A 25363-nucleotide genomic window follows, 5' to 3' on the forward strand; every position below is an offset into this window, starting at 1 on the left:
TCCAAAGCAACAATTTCTGGCAGATTTATGCAGAGATGTATGAATTAATATAATGATGGACCTGATACCGATGAGGACAAATATAGTGAGGTGATCATATGAGATTTCAGCTCTTTGAGAAAGCGAGTGTCTACTGGTAAGAGAGAGATGGCACTGCAATCCGAGAACTAAAATGGCAAAGCTAAACTGCATGCGCAAAGAGAGCTTCTCCTGACACTGGCGGCCAACTTAATCTTACTTAACTACAGTAAAATTAGACACTTAGTCTCTGCTGATTTATATACCTGTGTTGTACCTGTTTTACACAGCTGTCACACGCTCATAAACCTATTATAAACATCAATTTTAAACCCATTATAAACATAATTTGCTACTGATGGAAACTAAATGACTAGTTTGGACTTGATGTCTGACTTTAAGGTGGCCCAGCGTAGGGGAAATGAGCACCCTGCACCCAATTTATTCTTGGCTGATCGTTCTGGAGATGAATAATGTTCCCCTGTCTCACGGGCTCTGCCCATCGTGTGCTTTTCAAACGCACTACGCTGCCTCAAACTTTAACAGGGATGGGAAGGAAAAGGGGGAGGGGGAAGGAAGAGGAGAAAACAGTCAGCTTCTCCTGCATGCAGGGCATATCCCCTCGGCCTTATTATCACATCAGAGAGTCTGGACCCATCAGCGCTTTCATTACGCAACATTTTCCTCCCCCAAGAATTTGTAATTCCACCATGTTAATTTCTTTTGGGGACACTCGGCAGTCTGATTCCTTATCAGAGAGAAAATTTGTGTTATTAGAAAACATCTAGGAGCAGTTAATCTGGCAACTTTATTTTAGACCTTGAGAGGTCAATGCATAATTTAGAAGGTTTTGGATTCCGTTCCGATTGCTTCTCGCTCAAAGACAACCTCGATTATACAAGCTTGCTTTTCCGAGGGGCAAAGTCCTGCTTTAATCATCATCTATGCTGCCATAGACCCTGACGCCTGTGTCTGGCCCATAGGGTTTTCTGTTTCTCGTAGCACAGAGGGACACGTGTGGTACGGGGGAGACCAGAAGCGGTGCAGCCCCATGGAGTGCTGGTGTTGGGGACAGCTTGCAGCTCCAACCATGGCAGAGCACCGACCGAGAGAGGTGGGGGGAAGACATTGCTCCTTGGTAATAGAAATCAAACTAGTGATGGATTTCCAGCAGCGACAGGGCTACGTGATGCTTGAACCACACAGACTGTGCCTTATGAAAGCGGCTCTTGGGGGCCAACCGGGGTCCGCTGGAGTTAATAGGAAGACTGCCACTGGTCTCCACGGGCAGTAGGTCAGGTCCTCAGTGTGGCAAGGCTCCTTCAAACCTCTGCAGGGATCCGTATTTCCCGCGGAATGGGAGCAAACTGCAGCCGCAGCCATCCAATATGTAAAACTCCCATTGATTTACAGCCTGCTCTGCATGGAGGTATTGTGGAGATGAATCCTGTGGCTTATGAATAGGAAAGAAGGGCCAGCATTATCTTTCCCAGCTACAGCCCCCTTGCCATGAATAAATGTTTCCTTTTTATTGCATTTGTTTTGCCGGTCTTTAAGAATCCTAACAATTACATGGTCAGCGATATGAAAGGCGTAAAAGAAATGGAGATCATTTACAGCTAGTGCACAAAGGCTCCTCTATGATGCAGTGGTCCAGAGAAATTCTGTGTTGATGGGTCCTATTACAAGTGGAAGGAATGGAACTTTGAAATACTGTTATTTCATCTTTATATGACACATAATGAAGTCAATTCAAATGTCGCTTTTCAATGGAACATGAGATCTCTTGGAAATGTGATGCCCATTCAAACTTAAAAAATAACAATGAGGTATAAAAATATCCAGTGTGTTTTAAGGACATGATGCTATTACAGTGCTGGGAGTTGGAAAGACTTAATTTTTTTTATTCTAAGTGAAAAGCTAAGAACAAGAAATAATTTTCCGTATTTTAACGTATTTGTCTCATTTGTCTCATCAGACTAGTCATCATTGGCATTATCAGTGCTAAAAGTTAAAGGAATGTGAATTTGCAACAAAGTGTGTAACTGACTTCCCCCCACCCCAGAAAAAGCCAACACCCCCCCCCATTAGGTTCCTTTTATTTGGCGTTTAGCTTGCCCTAGCTCATTTTGAGGAGTCCTCCTGGGCAAAATACAAGAACTAGAGAAATTGCTTCAGGAAAACAAAACAAAATCAAACCCTTCCCTCAGACCCTCCCAGCTCCCTCTCTTCTTTGACAACTACAGCTGTGAGATAAAATACCATCTCCTTTTCAGCTCACCTAATTTTAGACCTATACAGCTGAGCTCTTCCTCTGAACGAGATGTCTATTGTCCTTTTACGATCAATAGAGAGGAAGAGGCAAGATTAATCTCGCTCATTTAAGAAGTCTGCTTGTGATGACATGAATGGTGTCCTAGAAGCGCTATTTCCCTTCATCACCTATAAAATAAAGTGGATGTCTCACTTATGTGAGATGAATCCCATTTCAATATTTAAAAGAAAACACTGGGCAACGTCTGTCTTTTGGGCTTTCCTGTACATTTGTGCACGTGTTTGTGTGTGTAGGTAGTGCGCGTAGCACTGGTGGGGTTTGGCATGTTCGGGGGGGGGGGGGTACAGGAGGGTACCTGTCCTTGTCCTATTCCCACCCCTGCTGTGGGTCCTCCTGCAGGAGTGAGGGCTGAGGTGGAGAGCAGAAGCACAAGGCCCACGCAGGGTCTTGGTGCTGGTTGCACCTCAGCCTCTCCTCTGTGCGACCCCGTGGGCTGTGAGTGTGGGACCAAGGAGGGCAGTGCCGGCTCCTCACATGGATGAGGGACCTGGACAAGGGCAGTGCTGGGACTGAGACAAGGGCTGGAGTGGTGTGGAGGGAAGAAGCAACCAGGCATGCTCAGATGGAGAGTGGTGGAGGGAAGTGGTGGAGGCCAGGTGGTGCCAGAGGATGCTCACCAGCAAGTGCCGCTGCTGCCGAGCTGGGAACAGGATGGGTGGCACCGGGATAGCTCTGGGAAGCTCTGGACTTGTCAATCCAAAATAAGCTAGTGTCATGAGCTTGGTGGCCAGTCTCATGTTTTAGGAGTTTGGAAATGCTAAGATAGATGTCACCATGCATTAAGTGGTTTCAAGCCTAAATTAGGTTGTTTAAGTGCTGTCGAACAGCAGAGCCTACGATGTGCCCTGACGGGTGCTCCCTGAGGCTAGCTCGCACGAGGCTGAATTCATGCTGCAACCCCAACGTCCGGCTCTGTCTCCTGAGCTAGGAGGTAAGGGTCAAATTTACGGGGAGGGGAAAGCACAAAGCCTCTGCAGCACCTGGAATGGCTCGTGCCTAGGAAGTGAGACGGGGAAGTTTGAAAACTAAAACCTGCTCCATTTTGTGCTGCATAAAGAACAGGTAGCAAAGCTTTGTCTTCTTGAGAAAAAGTGTTACAAGGCTAAAATGCCTAAATGGTGTTTGTTCCCTCCGATTAAGTTTCCCAGCGAGTTTCTGCCCAGTCTTGTCAACTTTGCCCACACAAATCGATATTAGGTTACTGTCACTACATTGCTTGCAGGGCCTGCTTAGATTTTAAAAGGTTTTGATGGTGTTTTAATGAGTCTTATGGCGTTATGGCAAAATATTTGATACGATTTCACATCTGGGAGCTCTGTCACAGCTGCTGTAGGAACCCAACAGATGGAAAAAAACCTTCTCAGGGTGGCAGAGTAGCCACGTCCAAAAGACAGGCAATGAGATCTGGGAGGAGGGCCACCTCGCTGCCCTGCATCTCCACAACCCACACGACTCCAGTGAATCAGGATATATCTTGGCATGGAGGGAACAAAAAACCCAACCCACAACAGAAGAAAGAGCCCAGAGTGTCACTGGTTTTTACAGGAATCCCAGGGAAGTGGGGTAGGTGAGAATTTAGCCCACCTCTTTATGTGGAGAAAGCAATGATGGTGCATTAATACGACATCTGTCATAACCATCAGGGATCCCACCTGCAAAGGGCTGAATGATGGCATTGAAGTGACAAGAAAACTTGCAGGGTCCGTGGAAAAAGCAGCAAAAAGAAAGGTGGACAAACCCCAGGGGATGACCAACCTCACAGTCTAGCGAGAGATGTTCCCATCCTTTGCTCGTGTCCTGACAGACTGCAATTTGTCACGTACACCGAAGTCAATCCGTCCTACACACAGTTTCTGGTACTTCCTGGTGAAGAGAGGAACTACGCTATGCACGAATCCCGGTCTGGATAAAGAGTAATGCCACGTAGCTCCGTATTATTTCCTGGAAGCTGACAAAAGGGGTCGATGCTAATAACTGTCAGCGCGTGCATATAAACAGTTGTCGGGTTTGGGTTTTTTTTTTATTCTTTTGTGTGTTTTTTTGTTGCTTTTTTTTTTTTTCTTTTAATAGAAAGAGCGTTATTCATGAGGTCCTCTACTGACGATCACAAGTGAGTCGGAGAAGCAGGGGGGTTGACGGTGAAGGAAATTGTCCTTGGGTGGGTCCCCCGCCCTTGGGTGCTACCTGACCTTCTGCAGCTCCTGTCTCAGCCAGGAGGGCAGGGGCTGCCCCAGCCTGTGCAGCAGCTTGGACAACTCCACGTTGTGGTCTCTGTAGTAGCTCGACAGAAACGCTCGAGACTGAGAAGGGTGAAAAAAAAGAACAACGGTCAAAGAAGGAAACTCACCCAACGGCAGATTTTGGCAGGTGCTCCCGCCCCGGAGCTGCGCACTGCTCCCAGAGAGGGGCTCTTAAGAAGGGGCAATTAATCTCCTGTCATTCAAAGCTCATTAAAAGTTTCTGATTTTTAAAAATATCAAGGCAGTGATAATAATAATAATAATTAAAAAGAATAATCATTTTTGTCTATTTTAGGAGTCAAATGTAGGGACAATATTAAAAAATGTTAACATATCTCTAGAAAGCCCTTACCTCTTGGTCCATTGGTGGGTATTTTCGACCTTTGCTTTTTCCCAGGCACTTTGTTTTCCCTCCTTCCAATAACTGGCACCAAAAGCCTTTCTGAGGGTCAAACCTGGAAAGGATTATATTTTTTGAAACACGTCACTACAGAAGAATCTCCCAGCTACTAAGACATCAGCGTTAGCCAACAATTATTGCTGCACACATCTCTCTAAATCACTGAAATACCAAGGACAGAGTGGGAAAGGGCTTTCCTCTCTTGTGAAACCTGGAAATTTATTTTATCCACAAATTTGCCTTGGGAGTGCTTCTTGCTCAAGGCAAGAAGTTTTCCAGATTGTGTTTTACTTACAGTAGCTAATATTTATTCTACTTGTCCAGCATATAGGGTACAAGTTTTAAGCGTTGATCTATAGGATGCCAGTCAAGGTCCTGAGCCTCAGTCTCAAGGATCTTAACACGACCCCACTCCAGCCTGTGACTCATAGTTTATTGTCTGCTTTTGTCAGAGATTTTTATTCACGTCAAACTGCTCCGTGTATCCCTGCAGGATGCTAATGTTTTGATCAATTGACACTTGAACAAAGAACGTTTTGCTGAAAAAATTACTAATTGGCTCTTTTCCTGGAATTCGATGCGCTGTATTCTCAAGGACGTTATCAGCTGTGCTCAAGGAAAGCTCTCCATATGGCCGGTTGGAGCTGATGCGGTTGTAGGTCAGTGCTGTCAAGGTGAGAGGGATTAAAAAGGGCAAGCGGATCTGTTTGCTGACTCCAATTTATACAGAAAAGTGTGTGATAGTTGCATGACTACGAAACGATGAGAAATATAATACTGAAACGTTTTATGTTATGTTGATTTTTGAGCGAAATAAGCAGCGTTCAGGTCTACTGAAAGAACCGCTGGTTGGTTGTTGATAATTTAAGTGCACCTGAGAGGTTGGTTGCTCCATATCATTGGATCTAAATATCATTTTCATTCCAAAGATGGCATTGTAGCATAAACACTGTGTTAGCAGTCTTATCTGAAATACGCAATTTGATTTTGATGTCTAAAGTTCAAAGATACAGGAATTTTAGATTAAGGCTTTAAAACACGTACTCACTAAGGAATGAACAACAGGCAGCGTTAAGTTTTGAATTTATTGCTATGGGTCTTGCAGCACGCATAAAACATTGAAAAGGTTCGCAGTTCTGCTACTCAGCAGATGTTTGAAAAGGATGAAGTATAATTGGCTGGAACATAGAGTTAATTAGTTACAGACTACCTTTTTGCCCTGGGTCTATCCGTACGACACGGGTGCACCTGCAATTTGCCGCTGTACGTAAGTGAACTAATTTCTGGAGAAGGGTGAACCTTCTTCATGTTTTTTTTTTTTTTTTCTTGCCCAGCCTATTATTGCAGGCCTGACCCTTGTTTCCTAAATTGTCTCGGTAGCTGTATCAATTAAAAGTAAATAAATCATTGATTAAATGGATATATCGATGAGAGATTCATTTCTGCTTTGGCCTTTTCCATCTGCTCATTGCATGGGGAAGTACTTTAGCTGGCTTGCACTAATTTCCCAAGAGAGGCAGCAATATAGTGAGCTGGGTAAAAGGAAAACTGCAAAACTATGCCCCAAACAATATTTCTGCCTCAGAAGGAGCATATTGAACATTATTAAGAGAATCTGCAAATTTGGGTAGGGGAAAAGAGGGCAAGACACCTTGGGCTGAATTCAACCCATTGCGTTCAGGTATTACGAAACTCTTAGGCCTCCTGAAAACCTCATTGGGCACAATGGAAGTATTTATTTAAAAATGTCAATAGTCTTAAGGCTAAAGTTACAAGTGGGCTTTTTAAAGCAGTCAGCAGAAACCTTTCCTCCAGGCCAGGTGATATTCTCTTGCCTCGCAGAGAACGTCTGTGGGAGATGTGGGGTTGAACCTGGACACCCGCATGCCCACCCCACCTCTTGGGAAGTCGGTACCCGATGCCAGAGGCGGGAAGGGTGCCTGCGGGGGCAGGGCTATGCAACGCCACCATGAGGTTGTTTCTTTTAATCTCTGAACAAATGTAGCAGTATTCCAAGAGAAAACATTTAGTTAAGCACGCTCCCCTAATCCTGTCTTTTCTTCTCCCTCTTGTTCACATGAGGAAAAATGAGGGAACTCTCCCCGGTGAGGTTGGAGGTGGAGCTGTGTCTGCGGGCAGAGTGTGGCGTGATGAGCTGGGCTGGAAGAAGAGCATTTTGACTGCCCTTTGCCAAAGCCAGGCTCTGTCCTGCCTCCCACCTTTGCTGCCTGCTGAGAAAAACAGAGGAAGAAGGGAACCACTGGCCCACACCACCCCAGACGGTGAGTCATCTGAGAATGTCGGGCATGAAATAGATCTTCCTAGCAGTCAGTGGAGCTTTGGTAGGGCCATCCTGTGATGAAAAGGAAAGGTCTTTCATAACTTTAGTCCCATGTGTCCTACATTTCTGTACCTAAAAACGTACGCTCTCGGTCACTCCCTGTGAAAACAAGTGGGTAGGGAAGAGGTGGGAAACATCTCTTCAGTGCCGTAGCAGGAACTTCATGAAGACCACTGACTAGTTTCCCTCTCCTAGCACTTTGTGAGGGGATCCCAATGTCTTTCTAATGATGGTATTACATGTAAAAGCCTTGCAACGTTAGTTGATTTGCCCCCTTTGTTTTCGCTACTCTAATAAAAAGTGCAGGTCATAGAATCACGGAATGGTTTGGGTTGGAAGGGACCTTTAAAGGCCATCTAGTCCAACCCTCCTGCTATGGGCAGGGACATCTTCAACTAGATCAGGTTGCTCAGAGCCCCATCTAACCTGACCTTGAATATTTCCAGGGATGGGGCACGAACCACTTCTCTGGGCAACCTGGGCTAGTGTCTCACCACCATCAGTGTAAACATTTTTTTCCTCGTATCTAGGTCCTCTTTAGCGGTGTGTGTCGGAAGAGATGACCTAGTCGCACATCTCAGCTGTGGCTTCTACTAACCTGGCATGACAGGCACTTCTCTCTCAGGACCCAAGCCCTGCCTCTGTCTCCCCTCTGCTCTCTTTCCATGGCTCTGATTACTACCTTCCTTCTGCCCGGGTTGATTTTACTCTCCTATAAGACGTTCACGTAATTACTCAGGGTGATGGACTTGTTGCTGACTGGTGTTTGCAGGACTGGGTCCTTAGGCTGCTTTGTGACAACTTTAAAAATGCGTGGTATACAGTTATTAGGCAGTAATGACTAGGAACGATCCCATGCAATCTTTTATACTTTGACAGTCCTACCATAAAACCACTACATTGTTTAATGCATTTTTCTCTTCCATCCTAAATCCGTACAGAAGTGTGTGCTTCCACAGCACATTTGCATTCTTGATGCCTCCAAACAGTGATTGCATAATTTTATAGATCTGTTTACAATCCGTTTTTTCCTGCCCAAACAAATATGAGAGGCCAAATTTTTTCCTGGTGTGTGACTCCACTGACTTTAATTTAGTTACAGAAAAGAAGATATATGTACGTGGGTGTGTATTTTTAAAAACCTAGCAGAAGGCACTGCAGATGTGCGGCAGCAGTTGTTCAAACATCAGTAGTTCAGCTGTGTATTTGAACTCCCCCTGTATTTTATCTGCTTCAGAAACCAATGACTTAAAAAATTACATTCTGAAACCCCAAATTTTTCCTCTAGAAAAATATTTTGGCAGAGCGACATTCTTAAGACCCAAAGAACAACCAGCACTCAGCTCTCACTTTATACCTATTATATAAATAACCATAGCGGAGAAAACATTAAACAATAATCACAAGCAGAGAGGAGGCAGTGTGGGGTAGGTGGAAAGTCCGTGGTCTCATTTTCCGGTGTATTTCCAGCCTGCAGGGAAGGTGAGGTTCAGGCTTTTCTACTTCCCACCCCACATACAGGCTCGTGCTTGCACCCTGACTTGGAAGAACTTTCTTCTCAGCTCACGGATGTGCCAGGGCTCTCCCAGCCCAGCGCTTCTGGCTGTAATGAGATGATGCTCCTCATATGGAGAGGCTCAGTGCAAAAAAGCTTCTTACAATTTTCTGCCGGACTAAGAGGGGAGAGAGAAGTTCAGCCCACTCCCGCCCCTGCAAAGACTCTGCCGTCCTGCAGGGAGTTGAGAAATGGCTTTCACGGGGAAAGCCTCACCCTCCGGGGAGCGAGGATGAGAAATGTGCTCTGGGCTCATCACAGCTGCATTTGCCAGCTCCCAACCAAAGGCTGTGGGAAGTCAATCAAAGGGCTTTCCCTAAGTTCAGGGGACCTTGATTTGGGCTCCTGCAGAGTGCCAGCAGTTTTGGCACCGACACCTGAGGCCATTGACACTCGCGCTGCTCAGTCTGAGGGTTTTGTGCTTCATAGGCAAATACGAGCTTCTCCCCATGCTCCAGGTGCTGCGCTTCAGCCCGGCACTTCCAGGTTAGGGATCTACTATTAGTAGCTTACAATTTTACCAAACTTTAAGTGTACAGACTAAATTCTTCTGTGCCATATGCTTTCTGTGCTATTACCAGGTAAAAGGGTTGGTAGAATTGGCTCAACCATCTATGAAAATGGGAACAGGGAATGATGTATTTGGTCCATGTTAAAAGCAATCAATCAAAGAAACCATGTGACCAGATGAATCTTATCATACTGAGTGCCTCTAACCCGATCTCTGTCATTAGACTCCTATATGAATGTGATAAAAATGTTTGAGCCAAACTTTTCACAGCCAAGTGGTTTTCAGCTCCTGGAGACTGTCATAAGGCTCAACAGCCTGATGTGCAAATGTGTGCTGAGCTCTGATGTGCGCAACTCACATCAACCGAACATACATTTTTAACAGTGGAGGGATGAAAGCAAAACTGGGTACCCTGAAAAAACACGTCTGGGGCATCTCCGATCTAACACTCAAACTCAGCAGATGTTTTTTGTATAAGATGCAGGCCTTTGTTCTGCATCTTATACAAAACACTGAGCGGTCATTTGTTCTGTATCTTGTGCAAAGTAGAGTTTGCATGTGGAAATGTATGCAATCCTGTAATTAAATTCTGCAATGTATCACATGTATGCAAGTTAAGGGAAAACCGGATGGATGTTAAACATAACTTTAAGAAAACCCCAAGCTTTGCAAAATTATCATTGTTGTAATGTGGTTTTGCTTTGTTTGTAATTAATGATCAACTGATCTTGGTAGGAGGGGATGTACACCGTGATCCCATAGGGCAGATAATAAAGGAACAGACTTACGTTAGAGCTTCAGAGTAATTATAATGAGGAGAGACTCCAAGAAACTTCTGCACTTCATCCATCACAGTAGCCGGGTCACTTCTTAGCTGCTGTCCATCAATAATAAGCAACTGTAGGGGTAAATATGCTAACTTTTTAGAAACAGGACTAAGGTTAATGAACGAATGAGATTATTTCCCTTCTGTGACAACATGCATTTAAATTAGCATGTGACTTTGTACCGTTCTAATAACAATCATATGGATGAACTTCTTTTTATTATTTACATAATAAAGTACTTTTTACTTTATTATGTTGAATTTGTATCGGTGGGCACCTTGTAACTCTGTGTGTGCACATTGTTCAAATGCAAGAGTTAAATCTCTGAGTCTCAGAGAATTCTGAGAAAAAGAGATAAGAAATATAAAAATATTGTTGAGGTTTACAACATGTCTGTAGAAAATCTGGCATGGAGTAAGAAAAATAAGAAAAAGCTGAATATATCTTCGAATTAAGTGTTCGGAAACTATACAGTTACATGTTTAAAGGTGATATTGTGGCAATTTATTTGAAACTTACCACCAGCCTATCAACCATATAGACTTGCAAAATTGTTAGCAAAGGGTTTTTTTTTATTTATTTTGTTTTTAATGAAAGATTGATGTGATGTAAATGTACATTGATCTCCACAAGCAAATGTTAAGACAATGTATCAAAAATCTACTGGAGTATCAAGCAGTATTACTAATAACTATTCTGGGCAGATGTGTTTTATATTTATTGTGAAGGCTTATTATGAATTATTAAGTTTTTGTGTGCACAGGCCGAGTGAATGCACACTACTGAGTGCCCATTAGTAAGCACCGTGAGTGCACTCTCTGCGTGCATCTTATTAAGAATGAGTGCATTTTGTTGTGTATCTTGTAAAATTAATCACTATAACTATGAAACATGAGCGGTTACCGGTTTTACAAGAAATATGTCAATGTGCCCCTGAATGTTTAATAAGAGGGTTGCACTCGCTATTCACTATACCAGGAGAATCATAGAATCATCTGGGTTGGAAGGGACCTTGAAGGTCATTGAGTCCAACCATCAACCTAACACTGCCAAAACCACCGCTAAACCATGTCCCTCAGCACCACATCTACACGTCTTTGAAATACCTCCAGGGATGGTGACTCCACCACTTCTCTGAGCAGCCTGTTCCAATGTTTGACAACCCTTTTGGTGAAGAAATTTTCTCTAATATCCATTCTAAACCTCCCTGGTGCATGAGAGGGGGCCACAGCCCCAGTTGAGTACAGAGGAGGAGCACAGGTAACAGGGCACAGCATGTTGGGCACCCTTTACATGCCCTGAATTTGCTGGGACAGCCTCTTCACTTTCGGAGGAATAAGTTGGGACATGGTAGCTGATGAGGAGACATGCCCTGTTTGCTCCCGGGGCAGTACTGCCTGGGGGTGCCCTTGCTGCAAGCTCAGCTGCTTTAGGCGGTACTCCTTCCCCATTTATGAAAGAGCAGAAAGGCCAGAGATGAAAGGAGAAAGTAAATGACTAACTGAGACTTTCTCCTTTCTCCTGGAAATGGGATTGACCTGCTTCTCCTCTTTGAAGTACAGCTGAGACTGTATAAAAAGAAAAGTCAGGATTGCAAAAAGACAGAGCTTCTATTTCTTTTTGTTTTTCCAGGTCGCTGACTAAATAGGCAACACTCAGTTCTACCTCCTTTCAGCAAAATTCTGTCTCACATAGAGCAATCTCTGGAGATGCTTGTTCATTATGCTTGCTCATTAAATACCCTTTTACAACACTCTCTACAGTAGGTAGACATATGAACTGAGCTATGGACCACGTCGATGGGTAAAGAGCGCCCATGCGTATTTTTTGTAGTACTAAAATGTTTGCTTTAGGTTTATATGTGTAAACCACTTTTTTAGATATGGGAATATTCTTTAGGCCTATGTGTTTATGTAAATTTTTCATGGGAACGACTATAAAAGACAATTCAATAAAACATCTGAAGGAAGATGGGGCAAAAGAAAGAATTTCTGCTCTTAACACTGAGAAAGGCTAATTCCTTATGAGGATCAAACAAATTTTCTATGAAAGGGAGTGAGTGGGAAGTGGAATGACATTTCTTTTTAGAAAAAGCCCTGGCATTTTCTAAATGAATTTGTCAAACCTTCCCACAGTGTCTCATGCTGCAGCTGCTTGTTTCTTGGGATCCAGAAGCCTTGACAACCTTGGCTGATCCTGGAAGGAGCCCCCGAAGTCCCCCATCAAGCCCCCATGTGGCCACAGTTCATAGCATTTCCCTGTTGCATCTTTTCCACCACAAGACAGAAAAATCAATGCACTTCTGCCAAATATCCTGATCTCGTCAAATCTGCATTTCCTAACAGCTAAGAGTTCCAGTGGGAAATACCCCATCACCTCTAATGATGAGGCCAGACTCATTTTGGGACTTGCCGAGAACCGATGAGCTCGGTGAAACAACAGGTTGGAAATTACCTGTGAAGCAGGGTAGTGAGCTAACCATCTTTCGATATGGACAGCATACCAGCCGGGTGTCAGGCATCTCTTCTGGAGAGTCCTTATCTCTGAGGGCGCCCAATGGCTGGACGTAATGACTTCATAAAAATTGAATTTCAGGGCAGCGGGGTCCTCGTGGGATCGCTGATGCTAACGGGAGATATTTAGGCACATATCACAAGGATGCTGAAGATTAAGCCTCCCGAGAGCTGGAGCATGGCCAGCTCGGCTACAGCCACAGCAGCCCCTTGGCTCCCCACCGGTGCCAGGTAGGAGCCACGAGGGGCAAGGAAGCAGGATGGGACTACCATTGAGTCAAGGGCCCTCCTGGGACAGGGGGGAGGTCAGCTGAGAAGCCAAATCCTGCCAAAGTAGGCACAATTTCTCTTTTTTTACTGCTTTTTAAAATTATTATTACTTTGCATCTTGCATCGGCAGTTGTAAAGGTGCAAATGAGATATTAAAAAGGGTACAAACTGCAGCCCTAGGCCATGCTTTGTTCCTTGCAGAACTCATAACAACAGTATCAGAAATGGTGTACTTTATGCTTATTGCAACATTATTAATTTGTGGGTGTTTTAACACTGCTTTTAGTATTTCCTTTATCGGTATGGCTGCACCATATTTTACATGCATGCTTAAACGTCTCTTTAAAAATAGTGTTTTTAAATAGTGCAGACTGTTATGGAAAGGTGTGGGCTCAGTAAAAAGCAAGAAAGAGCATCCTAGAATTTCCTCAGAATAACAACAGGCTTTCTTTTGTTTCCAAGGAGAGAAAAAAAACCCCACAGCTCTCCCGACACAGCTCTTTTTAACTCCTTGGAAACTTCAGAAGACACTGCATACATTTGTGCACCACTGCCTATTGCTCAGCTTCCACGCTGGAGGATGGGATGAGGTACCAGATTCTCAGCATCAAGAGCTCTGATTTTCTAGCTAGGCCATGCTCATTTTCCCCTGTGTATCTCCCTGGGCGAGGAGCACTGCTTTTCCTCTACGCCGTGTCAGCTGTAATTGAGATTAAACTGTTTGTTTACAGCTGGTGGCAGCCCTGTGCTGAGAAGTTTCATCATTTATGACACTGGTGTCACAGGCGCCAACTGCAAAGGCTGGCATCCCGCATCCTTCCGCTTCTACACAGTGCAAATGCTTTTCGGTAAATCCCATTCTTGCTCAAGGACACAAATCCCCACTGATGTTGGCCACCATCCCCTGCCATTGATTTCACTAGCTGTTTCCTGAAGGTGAGGCCCATACCTGGTACCAGGAATACGCCCGATCGGACGGGTCGATGAGGATGGTGATGATCTTGGCCTTGGGGATGAGGGAAGCAGCTCGCTTAGGAGCTTCCTCAGAATGGAAGTAGTTGGCACTTTTCTCAAAGAGGAGGTCGGTGGTGATGTTGGAAGGAGTGGGGAAGAAATCCATGTACCTGGGAGGTGAAGAAACTTGTTAGAATTAGCGGGGTCGCAAAAGCGTGGTATCCCTGTGCTTCCCATTTCATGGCAGGTGAAAAGGTGAATTTTCAACATAATTGGCAAGAAGCAAAATTAAATTTCTCAGCTCACTCCAGAACTGGAATAGAGGGAACGCATCTTGGCTCTTAGATGGTGCTGGTAATAGCTAAAGCCTCCATGAAGTCAGGTAATGAGGTTTTACCTTTGATGGATGGGATTTGTGCTAATAAGTTCAATTTCAAAGGGATATCTTTCACCAGTTTGGAGTGAGTTCAGTTTTAGCTGCAGAAAAAATGGGAAAAGCTTCAAAATGTCAACCATTTAATTTTAACATTGTTGAAATATTTCATTTTGGAACTGACAAATCTTTTCTTTTAGACATTTTCAGAATGCAAGATTCGAATTTTGGCTTTGAACGTTTTTTTCCACTTAAAGTTGATCGGAAGTAAAAGTAAGTAAAACATAAGGTTCAACTGAAAGGGTGAAGAATTCAAATGAAGCAAAAGGTGAAATTGTTTTGGGGTGTTTTTCGGTGAAGAAAAACGCCAAGCCTTTCTTTCCCTTTATTTTTCGTGACACCTTGAACCGAGAAGCTGGTCTCGTAGTTGTGGGGGCAGCCAGCTTTTATCGGGCAGCCTCATTTGCTCCGCACGCTCTCCGTGCCGTATGCGGGCAAGGGAAACCACTCAAGATTAATCTGTTTCTCTGTAGTGTGATGTTTGGCTTATATTTCAGTTTTCACACAAGGATGAGAAGTGCAGTCCCCTGTGGAAATGAAAGCCTTACAAAAACGCTTTTCTTAAGCAAAAATAATAAAAGCAATATTTAAAATTGTGATAGGAATACCAGCTGAAATGCTTTACAGTGAGGTTTTTTTTTTCTCATGAAGAGACAAATCGAATGTTACTTCATGAAAAGCCACTTTGGAAGAAAAAGAATATAATTCAGTATAGATACAGTTATGAAAAGACAGAGGTGCTATTCAGCATGAAGACAGACATGATAAGTGAGCTGGCTATTGTATTCATTTGTGAAAAAAATAAGAAAATTGTTACTGTAATATCTAAACAAAATTAAGGACTTGATTAAATGTCCCATCATTACAAATTAGTTTCTCTTTCTGTCTGATAATGCCAAGCATAACAAATTCATCCAGTAATTATACCGATGACATACATGCTGCTGTAACTGTTCCATTGTGATTTACCATGTATTAATAATGAACACTTATTTTTCGTTATTCTTCCTACCAGTCAATTCCCTTGTGATAGTTGTTTCCGTTGAAGAACTGAACTTCTTCAAAAGTTTTTGGACTAGGGAGATTACTGATAATGGAAGGATGCATCAGAAGAAATAAATAAAGCGCTGTTGTTCCTACGACAACAAAAAGAGATGCCATTAGGAAACAGAAAAAAACCCACGTTCGACTTTATTCATTCAAGAAAGTACTTAAAATCAATGCAGGCTGAGATATACAGGAAAATTAGGTTAGCTTTTATAAGAAAGTTGCCTATTGATGAAGGGCCTGTGTAAGCACAAGGGGCTTTCAGAGGGAGGGGGGAGTACGTGCTGAGTACGTGCTCTGCTCAGCGCACTCTTCCCATTTCCAAACTCTGAATTCTGCCCTCTGACGCAGGCACGATATGGCTTGCTTGCTTGACGGTGTATGTAACCAGTGAGGGAGTTTGTTTTCAAACTATTTATGCTGCCCAAAACTTTTCCAAAGCACTAAGTGGGGGATTAAGCTTTTGTCGCTCCCGGAACCGCACTTCTGCCCCCGGTGTATTTTTCCTGGGGGGTCTGCTATTGAGGAGTAAATTGTAACAAACATTTTGAGGAGGAAATGCTAACAAACCTGTATGTAATAAGTGTGCTTTAAAATCCCAGTAACAGTACTATTTTTGTTATGTGTTTGACAAAAACAACTGGAAATGATATATGATGGTAAACTACATTTTGGAGAATGTCTCTTTAAACTTGCTCTTCAATGATTTCATGCTATGCAAGCGATCATTGGACTATGAATCAAGACCTGCCATCTCTTTTTCACTGTCGCAGAATTTCTATATGATCTTGGATTATTCATTTATTTCCCTGCTTCAGCATCCACTTCCTGTAACATGTCCACAACAGTAAGAGCTGTCTTGGGAGTGGGAGTATGGGGCTTAATTCAAATAATGCCCTGAGACCCTCAGAGGCCTGCAAGGTGGTCAATGCATTTATTGTCAATTAGGGTCTCAAATGATTTTGAAATAATTTGCCAGAGAACTGAAAAACAATCTTAACACAGGGCAGCCTGACAGCATGGGGTTTTTGTTTATGATGAATGAATGCAATTTTACTATATAAACAGTTGTCCCTTTCTGTTGGCAGTGAATTCCGCAGTGATGGGGAGTGCACCACGTCTATAGCAGGGAGTTGGACACAAATACCCAGGTACAAAACTGAGGGGGTAGCTTCGGTTACAAATTCATAACTTCTTACCTGTTTTCTGGGGTCCTATCACAAGAAATTTGGGTAGGTGGTCACAAGTTTTGTCTCTGGACCAAATATCCCTGTGTCGTTTATCATCACATGGATTCTGAAGAAGAAAAGGCAGTAGTGTACATCACGGTGGGGGGTTTCCTAAATGTTTGCACGCACACGCGTCTTTGCAGGATCTAAATGTTATGCACTACCACCAGAGCCTCACACTACGTAGTAAAATCCCACATTTCCTCATAATAGTTTACTCTTGACAGATATTGAGCACTCTGGTACGGATCCACGGAATCATTCAGGTACGCAGGGACCAAGCTCCTGGGTATCCTTCAGGACCGATCCTTGCAGGGGTCCCAGTGAAGTCAGTAACGCTACACAGTTCTACAAATCGTGGAAGGATTGGTTTCAAATCCACACCCTGTAAGACTACTGCATCTTCTTCTCTCTGTTTGTCAGGCTCATTTAATAAACTCAGAGTCCACAGGCACGTAGGTAGGCACCCATGTGGTCCCTCTGACTAAAATTTAATGCGTATATAATGGTTTTGCATGACTGAGGATTAAGTTGAGTCATTAGAAATAATGAAAAGCAAAAGAAGGAAAAAAAAGATTAAAACATTGATTTAATCAAGTTTTCATTTGAGGTTAAAATGGAAACCTCTGTTTGAATAGCTTCAAGGCATTACTTTCTTTGGTGACAAAATGGTTTCAGATGCATAGGACTCAGTGCCAATTTTAATTTACATAAGAACCCAAAAGGAAGGACAAAATAGAAATGTGGGATATTATTCGTCTCCTTATCTGTCTACTACCTATGAATGCAAAATAAAAACGTGTGAATAAAAGACCCCACAGAAAAGGTTAGGATTGACGGCTCTTTAAAGCAGTTATCATATAGATACTGCTTTTGCATAGTATTTGGCTGGTAATAGAAGATACAGTTTGCTAGTGAATAAAGTTAACAAAATATAATGGAGAAAATCATTAACTGATGTGAATCGCTGCAGCTCCACTAAACTCAGTGGAAATGTTATAGATTTATACTTCTTTTGCATCGGGGCCAAAAATAATACGGAAATTTTCTGCTCCTTTTTGCCAGTCTAAGCCCAAAATAACCGCAGTTTTCCGTGGTGTCACTCTGGATTTATGCCTGCATTGCTAAAAGCACAGCGTGGCACATCACATTCTGAATAAGAGAAGAGCCAGATATGTGTAACAATGATTAGGAAATTACAGTGTTGAGATTACAAGCAGCACTATTGTGCAGTTGAAACAGGGATAGAAAATAGTCAATCTGTGCAGAAACCCTTTTCCATTCTTAAAATAGCCGCCCATTCTGTGTTTGCTGCGCTGACCCCTCCTGCCCTCCCTTTTCCTCGCTGTTGCAGTGGTTCAACATTAGTGATCCCTCATTAAGGGGTGCAACAAATCTGCATTGTTTGCCCTGAGATATCAAGAAAAGGTAAATAATCTAAGGCAGCATGCGGGAAGAAATAACATATCTGAATGGGAAGTGGGATTATTTTATTTATTTTTTTTTTCTTTTACAGGAAAAGATTCCTATTTTAACAAGCGGATTGTAAGTGGAGGAGGAAGAGGATGTGACATTACCTGCCAAAGAGGGTCCGTCTGCTCCGGGAAGAGTTCAAAGTACTTCTGAGCCAGCTGAACTGGGGGCAGAGTCTGCAGTTTCAGGTTAGTGGAGCTCTTAACAAAGTTGGCCAGGTTTGCAAAGGTGTACAAGCCCAGGCGGTCGTTTCCATAATTAGACAAATGGGTCATGAAGATGCTGATCTGGGAGGCAAAAGAAACCTTTCAGTGTCAGGACAGCAGGACACGGCAGCATCTGGCTGGAAGGGCAGGCACGGGGGCTTTGCAAACCCCCCCCCTCCCCCCCAATCCAAAAGAAGATGATGAAAATGTTAAACTGGTTGCACTTCCCAGCCTCTCTTGTGAGGGTCAAATCTCCCAACTTGTCACATATGCGCTATTTCTTTAAAATCCCTTTTCTGAAGGGATGTATCACTCACAGGCTCCCCATGGACCGACATTCAGGAGATGCTGTCAAGAGATATTTTATTTTTTATTCTTCTGGTTTTGACTTCTTTTTACAAACAACATAAAAACTGTTTCTTGCGTGCCTCCTGGTTACTTCACTGTTCCTCACCCCGCGCAGGCATCGGGCAGGGGCTGGCGTATGCGAGCCCTGGGTTCGGAGTCCCCACCACCCCGGGACCTCCTGGAGAGCCACCTCTCCGCTCCTCCCATCCCACAGGTAGGCAATCCTATGTTTCAGGGCTGCTATTTATGGAGTTAACCTGAAAATCTGACTAATAACGCTGTCTCCTCTGAATGCGGGGTTGGCGAGTTTGTTTAAAATGGCATGGCTGTAAGTAGGTGAATAAATTCTAAAATGTAAAAATTTCAAGCCTTGGTGAATGATGATTTCTCAGCTAATCATCATTTTCTCCTTAAAGACAATATAACTTCTGCCTTTTCACCAATCTTACTGTGGTTCTCCTTTACATCGCCACTGCTTTGTAGATCTCAATTTCTTTCAGAAGCATAAGGAGAATTTGTAAGACTAATGTGAAGAATATATTTTTCGGTGTTTTCTTTAGATGAGGTGATCAAACTGAGTTTTGCGCTGCAAAGGCCTGGTTTATCTGTAGCTGGTCATTTAATTTTATGAAGATACTATCAAACTGAGTGTTGTTACTTGGCTGTTTTACTCAGTACATTGGCCTAAGATAGGATGCACAATGACAATGGAATTTAATTACACTGTTATCAAGAAATAACATCATAGTGGTAACCGAACAGTGTATATTTTTTCTTCTTTTTCAGCACCATCTCTGAAGCTCACAATGGATAATATGCAGCAGATCGCAAAAAGTGCAAATTAACTAACGTGACCACAGCAATTAAACAGAACTGCATGTCAGGCAGTGCACTTCTCAATAATGATATCACGCTTCGGGGAGTCCTGGACACGAAGGGAAAAATTAGAGGTATAGTGTTGGTTACAGCGAACTCCAGAATATGGTGGTGGGAAGTTTTGCCGTTTGCTGTCCTGCCATAATGCATGAAATTATGAGGGTGGTGAGACACTGTCCCAGGTTGCCCAGAGAAGCTGTGGCTGCCCCATCCCTGGAGGTGTTCAAGGCCAGGTTGGACGGGGCTTGGAGCAACCTGGGCTGGTGGGAGGTGTCCCTGCCCAGGGCAGGGGGGGTGGACCTGGATGAGCTTTAACGTCCCTTCTAACCTAAACCATTCTATGATTCTATGATTAAATTTCTGGAAAAGGAAAATAAAGCATCAGCTTTGTGAAGACCATGAGCAGCAATTCATTCACCTTCAGGTTGGACTGGTTCGGAAAAGCGGTATAGGCTCAGCACTCCAGCTCCAGGCCTTTCTGTGCCTGACTCTGGTTCGGTAGCTGGGCTGTGAAGCCCCGGGAGAGCTGGGTGCCCGCAAACTGGCATGAGCAGTAGCCAGCCTGCTCAGCCACCTGTGTTACCCGCCCTGCCCAGCTTGGGTCAGGTCTGCAGGCAGGGCTGGGGTATAAGCGATGTGTATTTTGGGGTCTGAAGCACCTGACTCTGAAGAGATTTGTCATCAGCAGCGAGGACACCTGATTCATAGGTAAATTGCTTGCTTGGCAAACAGATATCTACATCCAGGTGATCTCTTTTTGGATGATTAGGAATGGGGACTGACAGCACAGCTGGGGGCTGGGTGTGAACTTATAAAGTGATGTACAGGCAGCATAGCCATCTTCTTCCTTTGAGAGCTGCAGGAGGAGATCTGGGTCTGCAGCACTTGGGGTGCATGCTCAGGTCAGTGAGATTTTTTCCCCCCCTTTCTATGTCTTGAGGAAACCTGGATGGAGTTTAGGTGATGCCTTGCACAACCCAGACACAGGGGACAATGTTTAGGCCGTGGTACTTGAAAGCCTGAAGGGTATGTTAGGTACACTAGAGATGTCAAGGTGTAGGAGACTAAGGGGAGAACTTATGGCTCTCTACAACTACCTGAAAAGAGGTTGTAGTGAGGTGGGGGTTGGTCTTTTCTCCCAAGTAACAAGTGTTAGGACAAGAGGAAATGGCCTCAAGCTGTGCCAGGGGAAGCTTAGATTGGATATTAGGAAAAATTTCTTCATGGAAAGGGTTGTCAAAGATTGGAACAGGTGGCCCAGGGAAGTGGTGGAATCACCATCCCTGGAGGTATTTAAAAGATGTGATGCTGAGGGACATAGTGGTTTTGGCAGTGTTGGGTTAATGGTTGGACTCGATGATCTTAAAGGTCTTTTCCAAACTAAATGATTCTATGCTGTCCTTGCTGGGGGTAGGCTATGGCTGAGAAACCTGGTGGGCTGTCCTGGTCCCTGAGTAAGAGCCCTGTGAATGTGTCTCCTGGGTGGGTGGCAACCAGGCTCCTCAGCAGCTAAACTGGTGGGAAGTGACGAGTCTCAAAACTTGGAACCTTCACACCTAAAACAGCCGCAAAATATGCGTGTGAAGATGAAGTTTGCCCTTCAGTACATTGCCGCTTTGAGGTCCCAGGCTTGAGCTCTACTCTGTTGACAGAAATACTGTCTGTAGCACACCATGCTGTCCTGACTTTCAAATAACCACTGAAGAAAAAAGCCACAAGCTTTTCACTTTCACCATCCTTCTCTGCCAACGTGGTGCTTCTTTAAGCATTAGCCCACAATGTTTAAAAACACGTCCATTAGTTTGTTAAATTATGGATAAGGCTTTTAGTACTTCTATAAGGTGAAGATGGATGGAGCTTAGGAGAAAGTGTCCCTCATGGCCCATCTGCAGTGTGTTTGCACACTGCCCACTCTATTTCACAAAAGGTAATTTATTCTTCACTTTTATTCTGTTCTGAGCCTCTGTTGAGCAAAGATTGGCAACTATACAAGATCTTTTTTCTGTTGGCTTGACTTTGTGGATTCCAGTGCCTCTGCCTTTTATGACTGAAAGTGTTTGACATAACTGGAGACAACACTAAAATTGCCCTCATCTTTGGGCATGTCCATATGTAGTATCCCAAAAACTTGTAAGCAAGATAACGAATCATCTTCTTTGGGTTTCCAGTCTACTGACCTTCTCTCCCCCTCCAAAAACCTCAACACAAACTTATGCTTTCGAGTTTAGATCTCAACTCCTCAAAATGTGATAAGTGCTTCCTGCAAACTATTCTAAAATGCCGAAAGGGAAAACACTTATAGGAAACATTGATAGAGAATATCATCTTGTCTCTGAAGTGTTTCTTGATAAGTGCTAAAAGGTCTGTCAATGACATTTAATATTATGGCAGGAATTTAATATTATTGTAGCAAATAACATGTAAGTAAGTGTACTTACTCTTTTTTGCTTTTTTTTTACACTTGAATTTGTAATGTAAAAAGATACTCATAGGAGATGGACATTAGCTTATTTTAAGAGTTTCATTAGGCTGCAGTCCAATCCAAAAGATCTAACTGATCACTCTCTATGGAGTCAAAAGATCTTGGACATCTCTCTTGACTTCTTTTGCTCCATTGATCTTTTTTGAAGTGGAAAAAAATCGCAAGTATGATACATTATATGTGGGATAATACTGTATCTAATGCTTTGCTTTCTGCCTCCAAATCAGTTGAGGCAAAATCAGATTGGTATTAACTGTTCACGTTAACAGCATGGATGGACAGAAAAGTTTTTCACGCTGATGCATCAATCCATAGGAAATGCAATAATGTCAAAATGTGCTGAGCTAGCATGATACTTCTGGTGGCTCTGGGACACACACTGCTGTCGCACTGCTTTGCTGTGCTGTTTCGGTGGACCCTGAAAGCCTTCAGAACCAGCCTTGAGGGCAAGAATGAGGAAACCAGTGAAAACCAAGGACTGTCCTCCTGCAGTGTTCTGAGCAAAATTGGTGAATGAAAGGGAAAACGCCTTATTTTTGTACTTTCTATGGCAGAAAGTAAGCTACAGCACACAGCCTGAACTAACCAGCAGGCAGCACTTCATCAAGGTAGGGATAAGGCAGGATGCTGCTCCGCGCATTGGTGTGGCACAAAGGCAATAAATTGTTTCCAATTCCTGAGGCTGGGGAAAGGGCTGTGGCTGCATTGCATTACTCTTAAGGTTAAACTGGCATGAGCGATGTGTGTTACACAAATGTGCGGAGAGGCCCTGAGTCAAATCCCTTGCTGTCACTATACATTCTATAGCAACCCCTCTGTGGGGAATGGGGTGGGTTCTGTGTTACTTTGGGGCTGGTTGTGTTCCCCCCTTGGTGCCAGAACACAGTCACTGTGCAGGACAGCAGTGTTCAAATGATGCTGTAGTTTGTACTGATGCAGTATCTTATTAGCTTTGCCAATTTATCTCTCCCTCTGTCCCCGTTGCTGTGATCACTCATATTTTGAGAGGTGTGAAGGGGAAAGTATGCTGAAGGTGTAGGTAGGAAAACTTTCTTTGGTGTTTTTTTTTTTTTTTTCCTGCCATCCACCCTCTCATCCAGACCTCAGTTGCTGCCTCCCTCTAATACCCCGTAATACATTTTTCTCAAAATCACTTTCTCTTTTCTGCAGCCAGGGTCCTTTTGTTACAGAAACATTATTTTTAATTATTTTTTAACCCCTCATTTTATTGTAAGAAGCGCCTACAGATTTTTTGCTATGGCTTTCAAAGAGTTGCGCCAAGAAAGAGAAATCTGAGATTTACGTTTTGCTGGTGACAAAAGTGAGGCATAGAGAGGGATGGTGTGATTAGCAAAGAATTAATCTCCTCTCCCTAGGGTGACCCACGCAGCACCTCTAGGAGCATCTTATTTATAACTATATTAAATGGGAATGAGTGGAGAGCTGTGGCCCACAGACTGTGGAAATTCTGATTTTACTATTGTAATGGGCTTTTTTTTTCTCCTGGTTTCTGTTGCATGCTCTGCATTAACATTTCAGAGATGGCCACAATGATCTGCCATTTCTCTGTTCTAAAGAAAGAGGTGGGAGGAGAACAGCGGTCCTAAATTTCTCAGACCACCTGTGCAGTTAATATGCCATTCTGGTTGATAAATCATATTTCCATTAGGCTGGTGGTGGGCAGGGGGAAAGAAAGGCTATTTTACACTTCCTCCACCTGACAGAATCCAACAGAAGCTATGTCCTACGTCTGGCTATTTACCAGCTCCTCTGGTCCTAAACCATAATATTTGGTTAGTGCCTTATCAACAAACCTGAACTGGTCACACTGATGAGACTGTAAACTAATGACAGCACCACTACACCATTATACTGTCTGGTTCTTGTTTCCAGGGCTTTTTAAACTCAGTTATATTCAGAGACTGTGTATGCATGCTTGTGTTATATACATAAAATGAAATCTAGATTACCTAGTAGAGAAAAATAAAGAGCTTGTTTCGAAATTATTGGAATATAAACCGTGCTAGATCTGCCCGAAGTGCCCCGAAACTGCATTCTGTACTCCGAGCTAGTGCACTTTCTCCAGATGCACAGCCCTACGTACCTATTACTGCAGAATATATTTCCTCTTAAGTACAATCTTAACTAAAAGCACTTGGGTTTGGATGAAGGTTCGCTACCTGTCTCTGGAGGGCACTAGGATGCTAGTCTGCTCTAAGACTGGAAATCTTATTTGTCTTTTTTGGGAGGATCATCCCAAAGAACTGCAAACCACTGTAGATCCTGCAGCGTGGACATAGCTTTAAAGAGAAGTTTGCAAAAGAGTGTTGAACTTTGGTGGGATTCTCAGACTGGCTGGGTGACCCACATCCTGCTAGCAGTGGCCAGGTAGCCATGAAGATCCCATTAGCCACTTAGCTATGATTCCAGAGGCTTAAATTCCTTACTACGTGTGACAACCAGGAACACAAATATCCTGAAAGTCAAAGGGTAAAGTGATTGCCAAAACAGGACATATTTGCTTTTGCTTTTAAACCTCTCCCCTTTTTTGTGTGTGCATTTGTTTACTGCAGGCTTTGGTTTTTGCTAGACGTGCAGCTGGGAGTGCAGCGATGTTTGATGTTTCACTTCAAAGCTATGCCTTTGGATGACTGAGGGCAAGTCCTACCCTCAGCTGGTGCCAATCCCTCCAGCCTGAGTGAAATCTGCAGTTGTCTCGATTTGTACTGGAGCTGATATTAAACAAGGCCACTTCCTCTGTGTTCCCCAGGAGCCCACGCTCCATAGCCACCAAAGTCCTTGCTGTCTAGCCTAGTGAATTACAACAGTTATGAAATTAGCACAAAGCTTCTGGTTTCTCCTTGAGACTAACATATGCCTACATGTTAGAACAGAAATTCCTGGAAAAAAGAATTATTAATGCTCCAGCTTCCAGCTGAAGTGTAACCCAACCAATCTCAATGGTGTACCTGACCAGTCTCGAGGACGGCTATCCCATATTGGGAATCAAATATTGCCTGATACCTTTATATTGATATTAGAAACTCTGCCTACCTGTCAATCCAGCACTTGCAATGAAAAAATCAATTACAAAACTTATGCGTAAATGTGCTCCACCTCATCCTCTCAGCCATTCACTAATGAAGTAAGATCAATGTTCCCTTTTAGGTCCTTTCCTCCTGATAGTCCTTTGGCCCTGCCCCATTGCTGGAAAGCTCGGGAACAGAGATAGGTCTTGCGTGTGAATCCTGCTCTTCTAAGAGGAACTTGTTTGCTGTCTTTATGAACTTTTTTCCTTGCTTCTG

The 25363-nt window shown here is 43.5% G+C and overlaps 1 protein-coding gene and 3 long non-coding RNA genes across 4 annotated transcripts in view; 3 read left to right on the forward strand and 1 right to left on the reverse strand.

The window, feature by feature from the left end:
- Positions 1-4337: 4337 nt before the first annotated feature.
- LOC309670961 (bifunctional heparan sulfate N-deacetylase/N-sulfotransferase 4) overlaps positions 4338-25363 on the reverse strand; it is a gene marked incomplete at its 5' end in the record, with an annotated part of 84789 nt that continues 63763 nt past the window's right edge. Inside the window, 8 exons of the mRNA XM_082482104.1 lie at positions 4338-4653; positions 4946-5048; positions 10189-10298; positions 12682-12852; positions 13960-14134; positions 15410-15533; positions 16644-16740; positions 18251-18433. Of these exons, the coding sequence (XP_082338230.1) occupies positions 4534-4653; positions 4946-5048; positions 10189-10298; positions 12682-12852; positions 13960-14134; positions 15410-15533; positions 16644-16740; positions 18251-18433 (1083 nt within the window). The 3' untranslated portion in view covers positions 4338-4533. The remainder of the gene's footprint in view (positions 4654-4945; positions 5049-10188; positions 10299-12681; positions 12853-13959; positions 14135-15409; positions 15534-16643; positions 16741-18250; positions 18434-25363) is intronic.
- LOC309670963 lies at positions 7262-13563 on the forward strand. Its single transcript, XR_014269079.1, has 3 exons — positions 7262-7275; positions 12823-12971; positions 13473-13563. It is a non-coding gene; the product is annotated as an uncharacterized lncRNA (long non-coding RNA).
- On the forward strand, positions 13858-15499 carry LOC309670964. The gene is made up of 3 exons (XR_014269080.1): positions 13858-13946; positions 14538-14610; positions 15413-15499. It is a non-coding gene; the product is annotated as an uncharacterized lncRNA (long non-coding RNA).
- LOC309670962 lies at positions 15635-16976 on the forward strand. The gene is made up of 3 exons (XR_014269078.1): positions 15635-15646; positions 16533-16595; positions 16901-16976. It is a non-coding gene; the product is annotated as an uncharacterized lncRNA (long non-coding RNA).

The sequence above is a fragment of the Vanellus vanellus genome (assembly GCF_965231255.1).
Source record: "Vanellus vanellus genome assembly, chromosome: 4".
Taxonomy (NCBI): Eukaryota; Metazoa; Chordata; class Aves; order Charadriiformes; family Charadriidae; genus Vanellus; species Vanellus vanellus.